The following is a 22,910-nucleotide window of genomic DNA, read 5'->3' as shown; positions in this document are numbered from 1 at the left end:
TCATCCTCTGTGTACACATGTGCTAGCGTTAATCTCCCTGCTCACCATGTGCTAAAACATGCAAAGCTGGCAACATCAGCGAACGATACCTCAGAGTAATGGGTGAGGTCACTCCTTTCTCTCTCTCTCTCTCTCTCTCTCTCTCTCTCTCTCTCTCTCTCTCTCTCTCTCTCTCTTCGCTATTTCTTTCTCTGTTTTTCTCCTTCTCCACCCTGCAAATGATGTCATTGTTTTCTGTTGTTGCTACGGAGGCATCTGGATGTGTTTCCCTCCAGCATCTCAGAGGACACACACAACCACACACACACCCCGTCCCCTCCTCCACTGATGTCTCCTATAGACCCCCCCTAGCCAACCTTGTCCCCACTGTAACACAGACATAGGACAATGCCCATCCCCAGCAGAAAAACTGGGTTAATTCAATTTACTATACAATGAAAACTAAAGATTACATGATCCAAACAACCCCCAACAACTCTTACTAATCCAATCTGCACAACTGTCTCAAAAAAAGATTAGCAGACCCAGGCTTGGCCTTTTTTCTGCAGGAATTTCAAATTGTGCATTATGTCTGAACATCCAAAGGCACAGTTGAAAATGAATTCATTCGTTGTAATTATCTGGCACATCTTATTTAATTGCTTTGTAATTTCAGGTCATTCCGCAGCTTCCTGTTTTATTGGAAATTGCTGCAGTCTCTGTGCATTATCACAAAATAAATAAATAAATAAATAAAATTCCAGTTTTGATATATTAGGTATTTAGTGCCGGGTTTTTCTCCAGTAAATCAGCGCTATGGCACATGCAAGGCAATAAAACAGGGCGAAGCATGAGCAGGGATCTAGGGGGGCGGGGGGTGGGGGGGTCTTTGGTGATTCAAAGTAAGACAGGCTTGCAGTATTTAGTAAAATGTCATAGTGATAAGAAATGCACGCTTCCAAGTGTTGTACACACATATACTCATAATCATACCATATACAGTACTATGCAAAAGCTTCATTTTTCATCATCAGGAAAGAAAGTAGAAAAAAATACTTTAGAGAATATGCACAGAAGTCTCAATAAATATATATTTTTAGATATTTATTAAATATATAACACATTCAGTGATGCGGAGGTCTGGTCAGTCAATTATTCTGAGAACAACAGCAGCTTCTTTACTTGATTTGTACATTTTCTTCTTTTCTGTTTAATTCTTTTTCTCATTAACAGCTTCTTGAGAGCTACACATCCTTTCCGACTCATAGCTCACAGCATATGGACAGAAACAAGTGTTTTAAGCGAGCTTTAAGTGCTGATGGGGACAATGTTGATGGTCTACTACATCTTGCACGGTTGTTACGTTTTTTTCTGTAATTTTTATCATTTTTTGGAAACTGATTATTTAATATTTCATCTCCTTAGAAATGACAATGCATTATTAATAAATAATAATTAATAAATAATCATTTTACAATTTCACCTTAAATGGTGCTGTAGTTACATTCTGGTGCCTCGGGCACCATTTAAGGTGTAACAGGAGAATTTAAACAAGAAGCTGGCGAATGTGAAGCCGACTTCAGCCTCGTAAAGAATTGACAGATGTTTTACAAGAAACTCTTCTATTTTTGTGGAAATGCTTCCTGCTGGAGATGTGAGAAAAGTGGCTATAGCAGAACTAAAGCTTAAAGCAGGGCAAACTAAGTCTGTGTTTTTGTTTGTATTATATTTTTAGCCTGTACTTGTAAAATGTTGTGACTCCCAAGGTGGTTAGATTTTTGTTAAAATGACAAAATGGCTCTTCCTAACGTTTGGGTTGCAGATCCCTGTACTAGACCCATGCTAGCACATATTCTGGATATAGAACATAACAAAATGATCATCATGAAAAAAAGTTCTAAAAGACATTTCAAATTAAAAGCTAAAGGTTTAGCATGCCCGAGCATATCTCTCCCATTAGCAGCCATGTGCAGTCATAAAAGAGCATAGGAAAACATAGATACAAACAGATATGGCAGATTTCATTTCACAAAATAAAGGCCCTTAATATAGAAATGACTACAAAAAGCAGGCCTATATTTTCCCATTAGCAGTCATGTGCAGTGCTCATGCATGACTGATTCTAACTAGCTTTCTCTTCTGCCTGCCGCTTCACTGAGAGCCTTGAAGTCATGCTTTCTTTTGTGACCAAAACAAAGGTTTAATAAAGCAGGCAATCTCTGCCTTTAGAAGGTCATAATATATTAGGCTGTTTGTTGATGCTTCTCCTCCAAGTCTATCTCCTCTAGCCCTAGGCAGACACTCACCAGCACATACATGCGCATGCACACACACAGCTTATCAGTGAGATGAGCACTGGTACCTATTTCCTGATCGACCTCTGAGGTTTCGGCTGGACAGTAAGGTCAAGTGGATCTACAATACCGGTGCATCTCCAGCCCGAAGTCAAGAGATAGCCCCCCCCCCCCCGACTGAAATCTGAAAACATAAGAGTTAATGTGACAGCTTGGAAAAAAATCTAACTTACATGAGATTACCTTTGTCCTGAATGTAGTGAGTGAGCCAAGTAATGTCCTGTGGAATATGAAATAGTCATTAAAAATAAAACATTTTAAAACTATCCACATAATGAGGCACAATTTTACATTACATTTGTTTATCACTATTACACAAAATTATCTGCAGCCACGGTAGGAGTTGTGAACCCTGCCATAGAGGACTGAGACATTTACCAAGAGCTGTGAAGCTGCTCCAACATAAAATATAGCATAGAACCCCCTACTGGCACCTGTACTGTAAAAATGCATTATAATAAAAAATATTTACTGCACTATGTCATATAAACATCAGGTACATGCTGTGGAAGTCATTGTATGACAGTGTTTAATGCATTTACTTCAGCAGCAGCCTTTGTTTTTTCACAAAAACACTGGTAACCAGAATGCTATTTTCCGCTAGCAAGAATATCAGAATTTTTCATTATATGTTAGCATTCGCGCTAATGATGATGGAGTGTTTTTCCATACCGGGTTCAATACTATACAAGTCAAGTTCAGTCAACTGTTTTAACTTTGTATGTTTTAATTTTACAATAAATAATTTAGTAAACATTTTAACTTTAAGTCGAAATCGAGCATTACTAGATTAGCCTGTTAGCTCATTAGCTGCCTGCTGAACTGCTTGTTCAACACAACCAAATTCTCAAGTATGGTTCAATTTGGCATGATTTTCACCTTTTACTTCATACACAGACAGTATGTGATGCAAACATACATGTACGCCAGCATTTTTCTGCCTACACTTTTCACTAAAAAGCATCCTCAATTTGACCAGATGTGATCCAATGATACTTTTCCCATGTAAAAAGCACATCAACACATAAACTTGGCCTGGGCACTTTAAGTGACCTGAAGAGCACTAAGGCACTTGGTTTGGGGCCTTAGCCTTACATATCCTCCATTTTTCTTTTCATTGTTTACTCTCACACCTGCACATGGCAGAAACATTTCTGCTCACATAAAAGTATTTAAGAAACAAAAACACATTCTGTTTAAACTTGAGTTAAATGCGGTCAAGATCTGTCTCTGACCACCTCTGAGTGTGGGTTGAGTGATCTGATTGTAATTCGCTCATAATGTGTCTTGGGGGGTGTTTGCATCTGGCTCTTCATGCTGGCAAGTGAAATCCAAAGGAGATCCCTGAAAATGGAAGGCGTAAACAGAGCCACAATGTTGTGCACCAGAAACCACATAAGCTAGTTTATCGACATTTGAACAATGCTAATTTTTGGAGTTTAATCTTCCATTACTTGTTAGCTACATTAGCCTCATAGTTCCAGTGAAAAAGTAAATAAACAAACTTCAGATCCAAATCATGTCTTGGTTGCATGACTGCATTTATGATACAAGCAAAAGTGTGCAAACTGTGTGATTTTCCCCCTTTTTTTTCGTTAATATTTTCAGTTTCAAGGACTACTAAGCACTAGGTGATGTATTGTCTTTGCACTGTTATGATCTGACACAGAAATGAGTGGGAGGCTATTAATGGCAATCTACTGGTGACCTTTACTGGGGTGGGTGTGATTGTTTTGGGGTTAGGAGAACTGCAAGGTGGAAGAGAGGAGTGGGGGATGGAGGACAGAAGCACAGGCACAAGCTGAAAACCTCTCTCTCTGTCTGATCTCCCCGATCTCTTACAGAGACAAAAACACAATGGGCCTGTGACGGGCATGCAGGCTCCAAATCTCACCCTATGATCTCTGCTCGGAAAATATATAAAACAAAACAACTACCACCACCATGACCATCATCAACACTAGCGGTGCCAATGCCCATCCAAAATGCAACCTCACCAGCGACTGATTCATTACTCAAGCAGATCTTATCTTTCATACATACATAGACTAACGGGTGGAACTAAAGCACAAACATGCACTTTATATGTTGTCTAGTAATGGTTTAGTGTTTAAAATGATAGAAAAGAAAAGCTTGTGAACCAAACAGATTTTTGGTTGTTGTTGAAACAAAACCTCATATCTCCAAAATGCTAACTTTAACCTTCTTTACTTTTAATGTAAGGTTCAGGCCATTCAAATTTTTTGGGACATGAACTCACAACCTACAGTGCAAAAGTGTTATTATTTGTTGCCTCAGTATTAAAGATGACTCAAGAAGAAGAATCAAATTTACACAAATCTCCAGTAAATACAGATAATAGATATCTATTAGATATAGATATAGATCAGCCATATTTCACCCAATGCTTTTTTAAGGATGTGACCTCATGACCTACAGTTGTTCACTGTGTTACATAGTTATGATTCAATATTAAAGATGAATGAAGATGAAACATTCAGAAAACATATAATTTATTCAAAGCTCATGTTTTAACCAAAGGTGGTTACTCAGAATGTGACCTAAAAACCTGCAGTGCAAATGTGTTTACTTTGCGTTTCCAGTTATAGCCCAATATTAAAGATATTTGAGAGGAAACTAACTGTCAACCAAACATGTCTTATCATTCATTTGTCACTTGTCTTTCAGTTTTTTGTGTTGCAACCCACAATGGAAAGTTGTGCCACAATGTTAAAGATGACTGAAGAATAAACAGATGAATATGAATCATATCTTATAATTTATATGTCGTTCATGATTCAGCCAAAGCTTGTATTTTGGGACATGACCTCATGACCTACTATACAAATTTGTTGACTTTACACGTTGTCTGGTTAAGGATCAGCTATAACAAAGAAGAGGAAGCAAACTGTGAAAGAGACCTTGTTGTTCATGTGTAGCTCACAGTTCAGCCAATGCTATTTTTCTGGGGGTCATGAAGTCATGATCTACAGTGCAAACATGTTCACTTTATTTGTGGTGTACTTACAGCTCAATAATCATGAGGAATGTAAAGGAAACAAGACTGTTATGAGCAATAGATAAAAGCCACTGAACCAAATTATCAACTTCAGCTGCAAAAAAGCACAAGAGACAGTTTCAAAATTTTCCTTCTCCGGTCTTAAAGGCTTGCCTCCCGAACGGCGCCTAAGACGCAAATCAAAGCTTCATCTACGCTCTTGAATCCTCATTCTGCATGGCAAAGGCGAAGAGAGCAAACATAATTAGCTCAAGTGGTAAGCACAAAATGAATGAGTACTAATCCTAGCTCAGGGGTTTCTGAGCTTTACGCAGCGTTCATCAAACCAACAACACGGAGACTCGCAGGGGAGCGAGGGAGGAACAGAAGAACGAATGGAGGGAGTTTTGGAGTGGGGTGGAGAGGAGGGGGTCCTGAAACCGCGTGGCGCTCATTAAGAGAGAAAACAGCCCTGTGTAATTAGGTTAACCTCTCTCTCGTTCTATCTCTCTCTCTCACTCTGTCTCTCTCTTGGTAACAGACAGATTTACTCTTGAACTTTTTCTGTTAACAGCCGCTTAGCCGCCGCAGCCCCAGAGGGAAGTGACAGTGGCTCCAAAGAGGATTTAGAAAGGGAGAAAGAAATAGAGAGAGAGAGAGAGAGAGAGAGAGAGAGAAGATGTGCGAAGAGTGGTGCAGAAGACTTACACAATTAAAGGGATTACAACCATGTATGTCTGAGTAATATTAATGTACATGTTACCTGAAATGACTGAATGACTGAGAGACACAGAAAAGAGAGAGACAGAGAAAGAGGCAAATGGAGACAGACAGGCAGAAGAGAGACAGTGTGAGCAAAAGCAATAGAGAGAGTGTGAGAGAGAGAGAGAGAGAGAGAGATTGAGGGAAAGCAGAAAAAGATGCAAAGTTTGCAATCTTTGCTCAATTACACCATGTCATTTATGCACTCTCAAATATCATTAATGCAGCCATTCAAATCCAAAAATCTGATAAAAAGTTAGCCATGCCAATCTCAATTTCAGGGCAACAACTAAATCCCCTGTGTGCATGGGGCTCATAACCCACAAGAGAAAGGCCTGAGTGCATATGGCAGCAGGGCGGCAGAAAAAAGAGGGATTAAAACAGGGCAGACACAATCAAAGTGCAAGTGCAGAGGGGCAGATGGGGGATTTGGGGTTAAAGCAAACATGCAGTGCACTGGCCCAAAATTAATCACACACTGCACTGTCTGCTCCTCTAATGAAGAACACAATAGTACCATGCAATATCTTCTTCTTTCGGCTGCTCCCTTTAGGGGTCGCCACAGCGGATCATCTGCCTCCATCTTGCCCTATCCACTGCCTCCTCTACTTTTACACCAACCATCTCCATGTCCACCTTCACTACATCCATAAACCTTCTCTGAGGTCTACCTCTTCTCCTTCTACCTGGCAGCTCCATCTCCAACATTCTTTGACCAATATATCCACTATTCCTCCTCAACATGCAATATACACACACCAAACAAACACTTACTATGTGCCCGTCAAGATAAGCTACTTGATTTAAAGGTTTTAGCTCACGTTTTTTCCCTTTTTCACTGAAGCATTTTGTAAATTAGGCCTATTTGGTTTTATGAGGAAAGTAGTATTTTGGAAAGTAGTAGAGATGCACCAATATGGATATTGTGAGCCAGTGGTGATCCACAATATTTTTCATGTATGTATGTCCATGCCTATACTAATATACCAACATTATCAAAATGTAGAAATTTAGAGTACATCTACCTGGATTTGCATTACAGAATAATGTAAAGTGTATTTCTTTAGGGTTGCAAGTGCAGTAAACTGAAGAAAATACAGATATTTTAAAAGTAACTGCACCATCAAATATGAGTTGAAAACATCAGTCAAGTCTAAACACCTGCCTGAGGCTAATCATTTACACAATTTTCTATTAGATACTGATATGATTCCAATACCGTTGTGCATTTCTAGAAAGTTTGGTACAATGTAAATGTAGTATTCCTAGTAGTATTTCAAAATCTTATTATCTAGCAGAAATTGCTAGATAAAGTGGGTTTCCCAGACGGATTCTCCCTATAGAAACTCTATTATAACATGCTGATTGATAAATGTGTCTTTTTAAAAAATTTGCTTCTTGTCATTCCTTTAAATTACCTCTGATGACCCCAGGATCCTAACCATGATTTCATGAACCCTTTCATAAGTCCCCTTGATGTATCATATTAAGTTTTGATGCTTGAGCTAAGGGGAGGTAGAACATAGGACCGGAACATAGGTCCAGAACATAGAACATAGGTCCTGGGAACTAGGTACATTCCCAACTTTTGGCTTTCAGTGACCTCTTATTTGCAAGACTGTATCCAATGTTGGCAATGCAGTTTAACTTGGAATCAACACCAAACTCAAACACACACCACCCAAACAATCCCTCAAGCCCCATGACTGTACAGCTGAGCCAAAGTGCTAGCATCTAGAGACTGTGATACACAAAGAAAGACACGCTCTTCTGTCTGTCTGGGCCAAAAACTTATTAGCAAACACCAGCTGAGTCTCCTGTCTTCTGTCCCTGAGCTCAGGTGGCCACAATAACGCATAAATCACTACACACAGCCCACAGATACATCATTACACACAAGCCATAGTCTTCTGTGGCTCAACACTATGGTAAAGAGTTACACCTTATTCTCAAGTGTATGTGTTGTCACATATGTGTCATGGTGTCATTGTTTTGTGTGACAGTCAAGTGTACTATTTGCAGCATACAGCTATATGGTAGCACATTTTCTATTCCAACCGAAATGACTGAATATGTGGTACTGCCTTTGTATGGCTATACCTCCTAGGCTGCACTAATCATAAGCTAAGCAAAATGAAAGCTCCTGAATATGTAAACTGTACCAAATTATCTGCGTGCTGGCCCCAACATTGCATCCTAGATTTGTCTTTGAAAGACACTGTGAAAGACTGTCATTTTGGCAAATAAAAGATTCAGAAATGGTATGAATTTATTTGTGTAAGAAAGCCCCTGAACCCTGCATTTCTCAAGTACTCAGGCAAAGACAAACTGAACACTTGAGAAAGCGAGAGAGAGGCACCTTCTGTAATTAAGGCTTAGTACATGACCCAATTACAAGAAAGTCAAATTAATGTAATGCTCTAAAATCAAATTTACACAAGTTGCCCCTTACCCAAATATAGTTCATCAGCCAAAACAGGTTTGCTGTGTGAAGTTTGCTACTTTAGTTATGCGCTGCCCTGCATAGGAGCCGCTCAACCATATGTGGTACCAAAGTTACCAATGAATCTAAGCTATTTTGTTAACAACATTGCTATTTTATATTGTACAATGTTATGCAGTTTTCAGGTAAAATGCGTGTAATTTAGGCATGCAGTTTGTACAATGCTAATTGGCAAGTAAAAGTTTCCATTACTTGTTAACTACAGCTACTAGAAAAAAACAGCATAGACCAGCATGGCTGATCACCAGCCAAACCAGCATGTGGTGTTTTTGGACGTTGGTGTGCTGGTCAACTTATTACTTCTTAGCTACATTAGCACTGTAGCTCCAATGCAAACCTGATGAAGCAAACTTTGGAAGCCAAGTCTGTCTTGGCTAATTGACTACATGGGGAAAACAGGGGGTGGGGTGGGGGTTGTGTAAGGTTTTGGCATTTAATGTTGCTGTTCTCATCTCCAATTGAGGTCAAAAAGACAACACCCAGTCTCAATTCTCTACCATACTGCTCAGATCTCTGGACAGTGGCTGATCGTATATCTGCCCAGGACAGAATACAGCAGGCTAAGAGCTCGGAGACAGCAGCCGGGAAACAATATATCCTCCAGTTTGGTTATAAAAAGCATGACCTCCAGCGCTGCATTAGATTCTCCTGTTTCTCTGAGCCTGCAGCCCTGTTACAACCCACTACAAAACCACAGAATGACAACAGAGCCTACTGGCTCATCAAGCCTGCACTCTCTCTCTCTCTCTCTCTCTCTCTCTCTCTCTCTCTCTCTCTCTGTCTGTCACAGCGCAATGAGATCATCGGCCAGGCAAGTGGGTGACACATCCATACAAATGCACGTGAGCTTGTATGCATATATCCGTGGAGCACCACACATATTCACATATTCTCAGCCTGTCCTCAGACTATTCTTACACCAAAGCACCTGACAACACACACACACATGCCTTCTTCATTAAGATGTGTGAGGAGATAACTATAGTGCAGTTCCACACAAGACAAGCTGACAATTTATCATCATTGTGATGATGCCACAGCACTCTGCTGAAAAACCTCATAGCAACTATGTAAAGTTTCTCTTGTTAAATGGAGGTGTCCAATAGAAACTTCTGGTATTTTGTGTTTTACTAAAGGCTGGGTATCACAGTGGAATCGGTTGGTTTAACAGGTGCTCTGGGACTGATACCACATGCATTTGGTGGGTTTTGTAATGCAATCTAAAAGTGTTCTACAGATAAATACAGTTCTCTGATTATACCCTGAGTGCACTGTGGATACTGTCAGTATTTAACCCCTTAACATCCCAGACTTCTTACAGGCTCATTAACAGTGACTTCGATGCAAACTGGCTGAGCTGTTCTTAGGCTATAGAAGTGTGTAATAACACTTAAAGGGTTAAAGAACACTGGCCTGCAGGGTTCCTTACAGAGAGGGCATAATTAGTCCTGTTTAACTGGATTTAGCACAGCACAAACATTATATTAAAGAAATAGTGTACTCATGGGTATTTATACTTTTTTCAGTGCTGCATTCTGTCAGCTCCAACTTACTAAACCTCAGAAAAACTAAACATCATGATGCCCATGATATCGAATATCGTGAAAACATCAAATATCGCGATACTGTATATTTTGCCTTGCCGCCCAGCCCAGCACACCTGTTCTCACATAAATGAAGCATGTAGACCTTACATATCAACACAAACGGGGCGTGTGGCCGCGCACCTCGCTGTTACATGCCGTATGACATCTGGTACCAAAATCACCTGAAACGCACGCACACGGGCACGCACACACCTGCACCTGCATAAAGGATCCCCTGTAGAAGCAGCATGCGGCTGCAGACAGAGCGCTCCAGAGGCTGCATCTCTCCGTCATCCTTCCTCCTCTTCCTCCTGTCTTCTTCTCTTCCTCTCTCTTTCTCTCTCTCTCCAGCTCGCTAGAAGCCCCGGGTCATGCCCCTCCTCGCGCGTATACAAGCACCAAGCCGGCAAACTGCTGCTACCGCTGCAGCCCGCTGATCAGTGCTATCGCTGCCTCACTACCGCCAGTGTCATCTCTCTCTCTCTCTCTCTCTCTCTCTCTCTCTCTCTCTCTCGCTATATCTATCTATCTATTGCTGTTTCGCTCTCTCTCTCTCTTTCTGGCTCCCTCTTTCCTCACTGCCTCCCTCACTCTCACTCACTCCGGCACTTGCAATGCTTCACAGGGCTGGCAGGGATTACCTCATCGCTCTTGGATGAAAAGAGTGGGTGGGGGGAGGGAAGGAGAGGGTGGGGGGAGGGAGAGGGAGAGAGAGAGAGAGAGAGAGAGAGAGAGAGAGAGAGAGATGCTTGCAGGCACTGAAACCCCACCCACTCCCTCCTTCAGGGTTCTAAACAATACTGAGAGAGAGAGAGAGAGAGAGAGAGAGAGAGACAGAGAGAGAGAAACAGAGTAAACGAGAGAGAGACTGAGTAGTAGAAAGAGAGAGAGAGATAGAGAGTAAAGGAGAGAGAGAGACTGAGTAGTGGAAAGAGAGAGAGAGATAGAGAGTAAAGGAGAGAGAGAGACTGAGTAGTGGAAAGAGAGAAAGAGGTAGGAAGACAGAGTGACAGAGATAGAGAGTAAATGAGAGAGAGAGAGAGAGAGAGAGAGAGAAAGAGAGAGAGAGAGACGCAGGCATTCAGCACCTTCTCAAAGGAATTTTCTCTTTTATTCTGTATTGAAAGGAAGCAGGGTGGGCTGAAGGAGGGGGTGTCAGGAGAAAAGACTTTTTACACACTCCCACACTGAAGTGTTCACCCACGCACACTCCAGTAAAGACACATATAAACAGCACTCACACTCGTTTGTCTGTGTTGTTTGTAGAGCCGTGCTGTGTGTGTGTGTGTGTGTGTGTGTGTGTGTGTGTGTGTGTGTGAGCACTCAGCTTTCATATACAAAACAGTGCGATCTCCAGGAACACACCAACATGGTCATGATGAGCTCCTGCAGTGCTCTCTCTCTCTCTCTCTCTCTCTCTCTCTCTCTCTCTCTCTCATTTACTCTCTATCTGTCACTCTGTCTTCCTATCTCTTTCTCTCTTTCCACTACTCAGTCTCTCTCTCTCTCTCTCTCTCTCTCTCTCTCTCCTTTACTCTCTATCTCTGTCACTCTGTCACTTCTCCTTCCTGACATCTCTCTTCCTCAGTCTCTCTTCCTCTCTCTCCCCCTACTTCTCTTTCTCTCTCATCTCTTCTGACTTTTTTCTCTTTCTCTGTGCTATCTTTCCTCCTCCCTCCTCTCCATTATCTCTCTCCTTCTCATTCAACCTCTCTCTCCTCTGCTATCTCCTTTTTTCTTTCTACCTCATGCAATCTATCTCTTTCTCTCTACCTCATTCTCTCTTACCGCTTATATTTTCTCTACCTCATTCACTCTCTCACTACGTCTACCTCTCTACTATCTACCTCATTCACACACTCAATCTCTCAATAAATCATTTGTTTTCTCTCTCTCTCTCTTCCTCATTCAGACTCAACACAGGCACTCAGCTAGTCTCGACAGCACCCTGTCTCCGGGTGGGGCTCGCTCCCTTGGGAATGAAGAACAATGACATCACACAGGACGCCTTGCCATGGCAACCGTCTCACCATCTTCGAAGTAACAGCCTAAAACACGACCAATGATCTGAAACCAGACGGCCGGTCACCTTCACAGCACGTGCATGTGTTCATGTGTGTATGTGTGTATAAATGGACTGTCCTTCTGATTTAGTTCAAACTGCAGTTTGTCCCACAGAACAAAAATATTGAAAAAAAAACCAAACAATTGGGTGTTCAGACCTTAGATTACGTTATGATCTATAAAAATATGATCTATACAGATATATATTTTGTTATTATCAGGTCAAGAACCATATACAACACAGAGACAGGCAGAGAGAGAGAGATGAGCCAGGTGGGGAGGTGAGCTCAGGTGTCGCCCCCACCCAACAGACAAAGCAGTTATAGCTTTATGCAGATTGTATGTAAATGAGAAAATGAGACAGATTGTATGCATATAACTGCTGATTCATCAGTAGACAAATACCAAAGAAAAATATTCTTAAAATATTCTAAATTAAAAGATATGAACTTGATTACAGTAGACAATCTATTTTCCATCAGCACAGCTTGTATAGAAATCTCCAGAGAAAAGTGCTGGCAGTAGAATGGGACACACTGGAGCAGCCACACATGAGCCTAAGGTGACCATGTCCAACACCAAGCATTGGTTAAAGGGGCATAAAGCCCTTCAGCATTGGGCCGTGGAGCAGCGGGAATGCATTCTCTCGAGTAGTGGAACTCTATCCAATACCTTTAGAATGAGTTGCAGTGATCCAGAACTTATCATCCAACATCAGTACTTGACCTAACTAATGCTCTTGTGGCTAAACGCAATCAAATCCTCACAGCAATGCTCCAACATCTAGTGTAAAGGCTGTTACTGCAACAAACTCCTTATGTTGGAAGATCTCATGTCTAAAAACTTACACAGTGGTTTCTAAAAGTCTGAGGCATACTTCTGTTTTACATTCATTTTTAGTTTAATAGTTAATGGAAAAACTTTCATTATATATTAAACCCTTTGAAGTGCATGAATTTCAGATTTTGTAGTATTTGATATGTCCTTCTTTGGCTTTAATGGTAATGTGCGCCCAAGCTTCACTGACTCCGCAAGTTTGTGCAAAACCTTCTGATGAGCAGATCAAATCCACCTGAGAGTCGTCTGAACAGCAGCTTCAATGGAAGGAATACGATTTGTAAAAAATCTCACTGCTTTGTACAGAGGCCAACACGGTCAGTGTGACAAATGTGCTTAAATTTGAGTAGTGACCTAGAAATAGTGTAGAATCTTTTCATTTTACTTCTTGTAACTTCTCTTTGTTTTAAATGCTCAACATACCAAAATGTTCTGTTGTTTAAAAAAAAATAAAGTCACAGATTTGCAATGTGCTTTCAGTCTGTAGGACCCCACTATAAATGTGTGTGTACATACATGTGTGCATGTGTGTGTGCTTATATTGAGCCAGCTGATCTGCTCTGTGAATTAAACAGACCTAATGTCATTTACGGAAGACACACAATAGAAAACAAAGGAGATAATCATTAGCTTTGACTCTTCTTCCACAAATGCAGGCAGAATTGCATAAATGCTTTTGTGGGTTTGAGTATAATCCCATAATGAGCTCTGTGTAACACACTTATTTGCTAAAGACAAAAACAGAAGAGAAACTCTACTACTCCACTTATTCACTCTGTTGGCAAGGGAGTGTATTATATAGTGTAATCCTGTATGATTTGTGTGTGTGTGTGTGTGTGTGTGCATGTGTGGAGGTGTATTTGGGTCTTTGTGGGGACCATCCTCAAGATGATACAAAACATGACATTTTTGACATTATGGGGACATTTGGATTCCATTTATATTTGAGCAAGTAAGAGCCTGATAGTTTCTTATGAGTCCTCCTGAGGTTACAGTTAAAGCTCTTTGGCCAAAAATCCACATTACTAACAGTACTGTTACTAGTAAAACCCTGTTTCTGATGTTTCATCTTGAAATCAGGAAGAATTTTAGAAAAACCGCCAGCACTTTAGTACTTTAGTGCAGATACTTGAAGACAGTCCGTTTTAATCCCTCAAAATCCCAGGCTTATTAATCCTGAGGCTTATAATTCAGTAACTACATGGACTTCAGTGCAACTGGTTGCACAATTTTTAGATTATAGAAGTGTGTAATAAAACTTTGGGCCCTGGCCATTTAAGGGTTTTTTTTTTCCTCACATTGCATTTATTAGGTTCTGCTTCAGTAGCTATGCCAGCAATCAGGATGTCTTCATGACTGGGGGGATTCCCAGTGGTTGCATGACATATTTGCATAATGCATGCTGGGTAGTAGCAAAACACTGATGGATCAAAACGCAAAAAAAATGATTAAAAATAACATGAATTCTGTCAAACCAGGGCTGAGGGATACAATGCTGCGTTACAGACTATTACATGACACCTATTTTCACTGTTCAAAAAAGCCCAAAGCATCTCCAAAATGCAAGACAGAAACATTCTTTACTTTTAATGTGCTCTGTAAATGGTTTGTCAGTTTGACTTAAATTATCACTTTACATGGTAACAAGCAGTTGACCTAGTTTTATGCATATTAATAAATACTTTGATTTTGTTTTATATGGTTGAATTAACAAATCAGACCATTTCCTGTGATCTATTCATCAAGAAGATTTGACACATTTTAAAGGACAACTACTGTGCTCAAATGATGCAGAAAATATATATATATATATTTCTAACCAAAAAAAGACATGAATGTTTCAATATTAAGTGCTATTTTTAGGAAAGAATGACACATTAAGGTTGGTTGGATGGGGCACAGCGGCCCTCAGCTATAGTAGCATTAACCCACAAGGAAAAAAAATATGTGTGTCTGATGATGTGTAATCAGGCTCAGGGTACATAAACACACCCAACATCAAAACAACATAACCCAAAAAAAAAAAAAACCCCACTTTTCATAGTTTTCACCTGTATGCGTATTATCTTTCTTCTCGTCTTTCTCCTGCACTCTATCACCTCTCCTGAGTTTTTCACACTCTCCTGTCCTACTTCTCCACCTTCTGTTTATTCTCTCACTCTCTTTCTCGCTCTCTGTCTCTCTGTCACACTCTCTCTCCTCACACTGCTCCGTGTCCCTGTGTTGATCACGACTCTACCTCCAACTGTCCTCGCTCGCTCATTCAAACTCTCTCTCTCTCTCTCTCTCTCTCTCTCTCTCTCTGTCTCTCCATGTTAAACATTAATTACCCAGTTTATGTGCTGCAGGCAGAGTAAATTCGCTTCTCTCTCTTATAGCCTATGGGGTCTAGCTGCCTCTCTTTCACATTCCTTCATTAACATTAATTAGCCTTGACCCCCACTGGAATTCTGGATAACGTAGTTTATTTTCATTTATTTATTTATTTATTTTTTATTGGGCCGTGGCCCAAGCTGGGGGCTGGTTTGTTGCTGAATGAGCCTGCTGAGCATCTATAAAAAAGGCCCGTTTAGTTAATTCAGGCAAAATTCAAGATGTTATTTAGCCATGCAACATGCTATTTTTATAGATAACAGTATGTCATACGGTACCACAAACCACATAAGCAAGTCTGGCAGAGATTCTTTAACAACTCCACACGGTTTGAGGAAAGTGTTGATGATTTAGTTATGCAGTTTGCACGATTCTCACTGGAGGATATAATATTCCACTACATGTTAGCTACTTCACCCTTGCAAACTACAAAAGGAAACTTTGAATGCCTACCATATCAACTACATTTAAAAATTAAATTAGATTTTTGGCCAAACTTTAATGCATTTATTAGCCACGACCCCTGCTGGAATTCTGGGTAATGTAGTTTACTTGCAGTATGAATATGGTCCAAGCCAGGAACTAATTTGCTGAGTGTGCTCTGAGTGTCTCTCTCAGTCTCTTGGTTTTGATCTGTTAGAGTAATACAAGACCATGAGAGGCATGTTAGCGAGTGCAGCCAAGTCGATTTACAGGCCTAATCAATGCAGCGCTGTGTTGTGATTGGATTTAGGGCAATAATCAGCACCACTGTATGTATTGCCATCTGCAGGAAAAGAAAAGAGGTAGGGGAGGGAGAGGAAAGAGAAGAATGGGAAATGCTTCTGAACCCAGCTGGATCTAAGTCACCTCTAAGTCACATCTGTTTGTGTGTGCATGTGGGTGAGAGCATGCATTGCTGGACACTTACCAGGCTGTGTGCCAAACACAAGTTAATTATCCTAAATTAAAGCATAAACTCACCCCTCCCACTCACACCATTACCTCTTTGTGTCCTCCACCCGTCCATTTCTCTCTGCCTCATCCCCCACCCCTTATAAATGCATGTGTTTAAACACCAGTTTCAGCCTGTAATTCTACTTCTGGCCTTACAGTGATTGAATGTATGATGATTTAGGCATGAGGTTGCATGATGCTAATCGGTGCAGTATAGCTATATTAGCCTCGTAATGTAAGTGCATTGTAAAGATGCAGACTTCAAGCACTGAAACTTGGTAATAAATGTGTGAAGTTTTATGCGTAATGTGTTTAATTTAGACTTTTGTTTTGCTGAACTATTACTTTAAGTGCATCTATTTTGGTGGGGAACACGCAGGGCCTTTTAGGCCTGTAGGAGGCTTGTCATTTTCAGTTCATTTTTGTTGAACACATTTAAAAAGTGACTGAGGAATTAACCAGTTTGTGTGTGACCAATTTCGAGAGAAAACACGCTGCTCTAGGCCACGAGTCGGCAACTTAAATGTTAATTGGAGCCAATTTGTCAAGCTACAACATTTTATCTCCATTTTACCATCTTCACTGTAAATGTGTCTCAGTATGTGCTAATGTACTAGAATATAATAAATAAAAAATATAATACAAAAGAAAATGCAGCTCAGCTACAGAAGGTTTTCTCACATGTCTGGCAGGAAACTTTTCCACAAAAAGTTGAGATGTCTCTTAATGTCTGACTTTTTATGAGGATGGGGTCAGTTTCTCATTTACCAGCTTCTTGTTTGAATTTTCACATTCCACCTCAAATGGTGCAGCACTTACATTCTGGCACCTCAGGCACTTCAGCTGCATGACTTTTTAGTGTTTGACAGTTTCTCGTTGCAGATTAAACATATCAGGAAACCAGCTGAGTGATTATAAATGCAAATAAATCAGCTCATCTACAAATGATCAATGTTCATGTTAAATCTCTTTAAGACTTTTCATTCTCCAGTAGATAGGCTAAAGTGGGTTAAGGGGTTAATTAGCAAATATAGGCTATATTAACTCCAGCATTTAAGATCTTTTATTGTTAAAACTGTCTTTGAATGATCCCCAGAGCTTTATTTTACTGCAAAGGAGGATTATTTTATTTTTACCTAAAAATCTAATTCTGCTGTGGAGCCGCAACAGGGCAGCAAAAGGACTTCTGAGCTAGGCCATCTGAAAGTTCTAAATACACCACAGTCTGTGAAAACCAGCCATAGTCTAACCAGGTTTCAACCATTTGTTAGAAATATAAAACAGCAGTCATAGAGCTTTTTGCCTACAGGGTGTAATATATGTTAACGCTTGTAACAAGCTTCCAATAGAATATGTGAAATGTCATTTATAAGCTTTAAATGTTTAGTTTAGCATGGCCAAAAAGTGTTCACATACACCAGTGTTAGCTTAGCACAATTATATTACTGTAATTACCCTATGGACACTAGCAGGCCTGACCCTCTAATAGTCACAGCTCACCACTGATCTATATGTATATGTCTATGCATAGACAGAGACAATCATGGATATCCATTGTTTCCTTAGCATCACTACCTAACCTCAAACCCCATTTCTTCCATTAGAGTCTCCTTTTGTCAGTGTTTCACCTTTCCTCCTATTTCCTCTCTCTCTCTCTCTCTCTCTCTCTTTTTTTTCTCCAGCATCTGCCCTGTTTTCTATCATTTCCCCGCTGTTTATATTTCCATCTAATTTTCCTCTTGCTGTGAGTTGGGCATAATGAGGGACAGACACTAACTGGCACATCATCTGTCCACTCTTCTCTCACACCTCTTTTTTCCCTAGCAGTGCGTGCATTTCTGTTAGCATTCACACTGCCTCCTTACCCACCCAAGACCTCCGCACTTAATCTGCAATCAAATAAATCAACCAAACAGGGTTATTTGACTTACAAACTGAAAATATGTTGATGTTAAATATGTCAGTATTTTATGTTGAGGTGAGTCTGCTGAATCTGCTGAATCTATTCTATGTTATTCAATTGAATGTGTGGCATTAGCAATTAAAGGAATATTCCAGTGCTTTCAAGATTGTTTATATGTCACATCTGCATCGTAAGGCAGACAATACTGTACTAAGTAAAAGAACAGAAAACAGTTTGTCTTGAAACAAATTTATAGTGGAAGCCAATGCAGTAACTGCCCATTGACTTCTATTATAAGCGTGTTTTGGGCCAATATGTGTTTTGTGGCAATGTAAGTATCGATTGCTCATGTTAACAGAACTGCATGTTGTACATAAGGCATAGAGAGATTAAGCTGAAAAACACTGGAGTATTTCTTTATATTCATAGAACAAATGATTTTTGAGCACATCTCAACTCCACCTGCACTACACACTCCATGTAGGTCATTGGCACCAGTGCACCATGGGAAACTTCTGTTTATAGATGCAAAAACACTTCAGCTCCCCTCTGAGCTGATACCACTCAAAGAAAACTCCTCGCTCAGTAACAGTGAGCATTCAGGCCGCATCCTCAGCTCAACCCAAATGCCATTAAAGTTTTACAGTGAGTGAGAGAGAAATGAAGAGACGGGGCAGAGTGGGGGAGGAGAAAAGAAAGTGGAGTGGATAAAAAGGTAGGACGACACATCAAGATAAAGGAGGAATACTTTGGCTAGAATTTCTGGCATGCATAACAAATCATCGCTAGTCAAGGCTAACAAACTTCTCATTACATCTCATGCATTATGAGCAATGCTAGCAGTTTAAAAATGAAATATTTCTTTAAAAAAAGTCTTGATGAAAGACACTGGGCAGGACAAGGCATCAAGAGTATGTGTGTTTGCCTGCAGCTTATATTGAAAAAGGAGGTTCACAGGCCTGACCGCACCTAATGTCTTGCAATGATGAAGAAAAGTGAGTTTTGCAGCACCATCTAGTGGCCCAACATTATGCTACAGTTGCAATCTCTTAAGAATCAATTATCTAAATAGCACAGCAAATGAGCCAAGAGTTCAAAGAGAGCAAAAATGTTAAACTGTAGCCAATCATTACAAGGCAAAAAAGGCCCAGTCACTTTTCATTACATTTCTAAATACTGCTTTTAGTCAATGATTACAGGGTTATAAATGGATGTTTTGCTTAACTAAAGTATTGAATTAAAAACATTGCATGGCTTTGGGAGGAAAAGCAAAGAGCAGAGGAGACATGCTAAAGTATACACACATACTCACACAGATGACTTCAAAACACATGCAAACTGCCAATTAACATGTCATCACTGTCAGATCAAAATCTTGCATTTGAAAAGCTGCCTTTTTACATTTATGAACATGTAATGATAAATGAAGCAATACAAATGGTCCAAGATTACTTAGAATAACATACAGTAACACACAATGGAAAGACAAAACATGTGAACCCTTTGGAATGATCTAGTTTTCTGCAGTAAATCGTCATAAAATGCTGAAAGTCAAATGTATGGACATAATGTGTTAAAGCTAATGTCAAACAACAAGTTATAATCTTTCATGTCTTTATTGTGCAGACCAATCAAACATTCACAGCGCTGGTGGAAAAAGCAAGTGTGAACCTTCTTTGGCAGCAACAACCACAAGCAAGGGCTTCATATAGCTGCACAAAGTTTAAGAATATTCCTTAAAGAACTGCTTCATCTCAGCCATGTTCAATGTGAATGGGTTTCTTGAGGTTATTCCACTTTCTTTTGGGTTAAGGGTGTGGGCCCTTATGTCAACTGCATAAAAAAGTTACCCCTTCATGGACATTTAAGGCTTTCCAGGCTAGCCACCTGTGTGATGCTACACTGTAGCTGCGGAGTCCCCCAGGCGGAATGAGGCTAAGGATTCTTTCCAGGCTAGCTAAGTGCCTCTATACCATGGTCTGGGGAGTTCCCTTTGCCAGCTGTGAGAGCTCTAAGTATGTGCATGTTGTTTTATTTATTTTTGATTATGTATATTGTTACTTTTGCAAAGTGTCTGTAAATGCATCCTTGAGCATGAAAAAGGTGCTGTATAAATGAAAGTGATGATGATGATGATGATGATGATGATGATGAATGTTTAGGGTCACTGACCTGCTGTATTACTCAGCTTCTACTGGGCTTTAACTGGTGGACAGCCACCCTGATACGAATGTGTAGAATACCTTTATTAACTTAACAATATAGTTTTCCCTAAGTGATGCCAATTGATCCAGGTCCAGAGGCAGTAAAGCAGCCCGAATCATGATCATATTCAATATGAACAAGAATAATACAATATTTTTGGGTTATTATTTTAAACAGGTTGTATTTGTTCTTTATTTCTGACCATAATTTAAGATAACTATACTAGAGGTGGACGAAGTACACAAATCATGTACTTGAGTTAAAGTAGAGATCCTTACTCTAGACCTCAACTTGAGTAGAAGTACAAAAGTATTTGCCTTCAAATGTACTTAAGTATCAAAAGTAAAAGTACTAAAAGAGTAATTATAACTCTGATGTCCTGTTATCATTTTTGTAACAAGACTCACTTCATGAACTCATTGTAGGTGAAAATCCTCCAGTGTCTCTCTTGGTAAACCAGTCTTTTAATAGAACGTCATTAATTAGTGACGCTGACGTCTGTTAAAAAGATCATAAGCACAAAACACTGAAGGCAAACAATTTCCATCAGGGAGAACAGAGTGGCTCTGAAATCACTTTTTACACACAAGCAGAGTTTCAGTTTAAGATTACTTTGTAAATTAGTTACAAGTTTAATAAAAACTGGCTTTAAACTCAGGATCACAAATAAGTTTTCCTTTACTGTATTGATCTGTAGGTCTGTGTTCATAAACATAAACTAACGGAAACTCATTTACTATAAAATGAAAGTATTTGTAAGAGCCCTGCGATGGACTGGCGGCCTGTCCAGGGTGTATCCTGCCTTCCGCCTGATGACAGCTGGGATAGGCTCCAGCACCCCCCCGCGACCCTGAGGGAGAAGCGGCTTAGAAAATATGTGTGTGTGTGTGTGTGTGTGTTTGTATGAATTCAGAAAAAAAGAAACATGCCAGCACAACTTTGAAATGTAGTGGAGTGAAAGTAAAAAGTCGCCCAAAATGGAAATACTTAAGTAAAGTACAGATACACAAAAAAACTACAGTAACGAATTACATTTACGTAATTACTGTCCACCACTGAACTATACATAAATGCAGGTAATACCAAAGGGTTCACATCCTTTTTCTTGCTACTGTGCGTTAAATTTAATAACGTTTCTCCTTCTTCTGTAAATTTATCGTTATCCTTTTTTCTGCATGAATTCTGAAATATGCATGAAATGAAAATTGGCAAATTTTATATAAATATGAAAAGTTGTAAAAAGTGTATTTTTGGTGCTTTACATTTTATTGCCGTATGGTTATCAGCAACAGAACTGAAATCTCCAATATGCATACAGAAAAAATGCACATAAATGTACAAAAAAGTACATACATGTTAGAAAAATACAGAAAGCAATCTGAATGAACAGCTTGATCTCTAACAGTTAGAGGGTTGCACCCAATCTGATTCTTCTTCTTCTTTTGGCTGCTCCCTTTAGGGGTCGCCACAGCGGATCATCTGCCTCCATCTTGCCCTATCCACTCCCTCCTCTACTTTTACACCAACCATCTCCAGGTCCACCTTCACTACATCCATAAACCTTCTCTGAGGTCTACCTCTTCTCCTTCTACCCAGCAGCTCCATCTCCAACATTCTTTGACCAATATATCCACTATTCCTCCTCAACACATGTCCAAACCATCTCAACCTGGCCTCTCTTGCTTTATCTCCAAACTTCTCCACCTTCACTGTCCCTCTGATCTGCTCATTTCTAATCTTGTCCATCCTTGTCACTCCCAATGAAAATCTCAGCATCTTTATCTCCGCCACCTCCAGCTCAGCCTCTTTTAGACAGAGCCACAGTCTCCAAACCATACATTATAGCAGGACTCACTACTGTCTTGTAAACCTTCCCTTTCACTCTTGCTGCTATCCTTCTGTCACACATCAGCCCTGACAGCCGTCTCCACCCACTGCATCCTGCCTGCACCCTCTTCTTCACCTCTTTTCTACACGTTGCACCCAATCTGATTACCAACTTCAATTAGTGCTTCATACACTCTGTACAAGGTTACTTCAGCACTGACTGACAATGGGCTTATTATAGCACTGTAAGAGGTATTAGTGTGGGCTTTACAGCAGACAACCTTCACATCTTGCACAAGTCGCAATACATTGTGAAAAGAGTGCGTGGAAGAAAGATACGAGTGAAAAGTGAGAGAGAGAGAGAGAGAGAGAGAGAGAGAGAGACAGACAGACAGACAGACTGGTGGATGTCTTACCTCCACATATTCTCCATGGTTGTCGGTGGTTCCAGTTTGACTGTGAGGAGAAAAAAATCTTTAATAAAACTTAAGACCTTTCAAGCAGGTATTTATGCCAGTCCAGATTGTATCAATAGTGCAGAGAGAGAGAGAGACTGGACCACATAAGCAGTGAACAGTAAAGG

At 40.1% G+C, this 22,910-nt stretch overlaps 1 protein-coding gene across 3 annotated transcripts in view; it reads right to left on the bottom strand.

The window, feature by feature from the left end:
- Positions 1-22,910, bottom strand: part of sh2d3ca (SH2 domain containing 3Ca) — a 77,331-nt gene that overhangs the window by 40,549 nt on the left and 13,872 nt on the right. Inside the window, exon 3 of one of the 3 annotated variants that reach the window (XM_017708185.2) lies at positions 22,744-22,783. In XM_017708185.2, the coding sequence (XP_017563674.2) occupies positions 22,744-22,783 (40 nt within the window). Of the gene's footprint in view, positions 1-10,395; positions 10,779-22,743; positions 22,784-22,910 lie in introns of those variants that run through there. The other 2 variants (XM_017708186.2, XM_017708187.2) reach the window with 2 other exon arrangements.

Source organism: Pygocentrus nattereri, chromosome 18 (genome assembly GCF_015220715.1).
Source record: "Pygocentrus nattereri isolate fPygNat1 chromosome 18, fPygNat1.pri, whole genome shotgun sequence".
In the NCBI taxonomy this organism is placed as follows: Eukaryota; Metazoa; Chordata; class Actinopteri; order Characiformes; family Serrasalmidae; genus Pygocentrus; species Pygocentrus nattereri.
The sequence above is the reverse complement of the archived record's forward strand: the minus strand, read 5'-3'. Positions and strand labels throughout refer to the sequence as shown.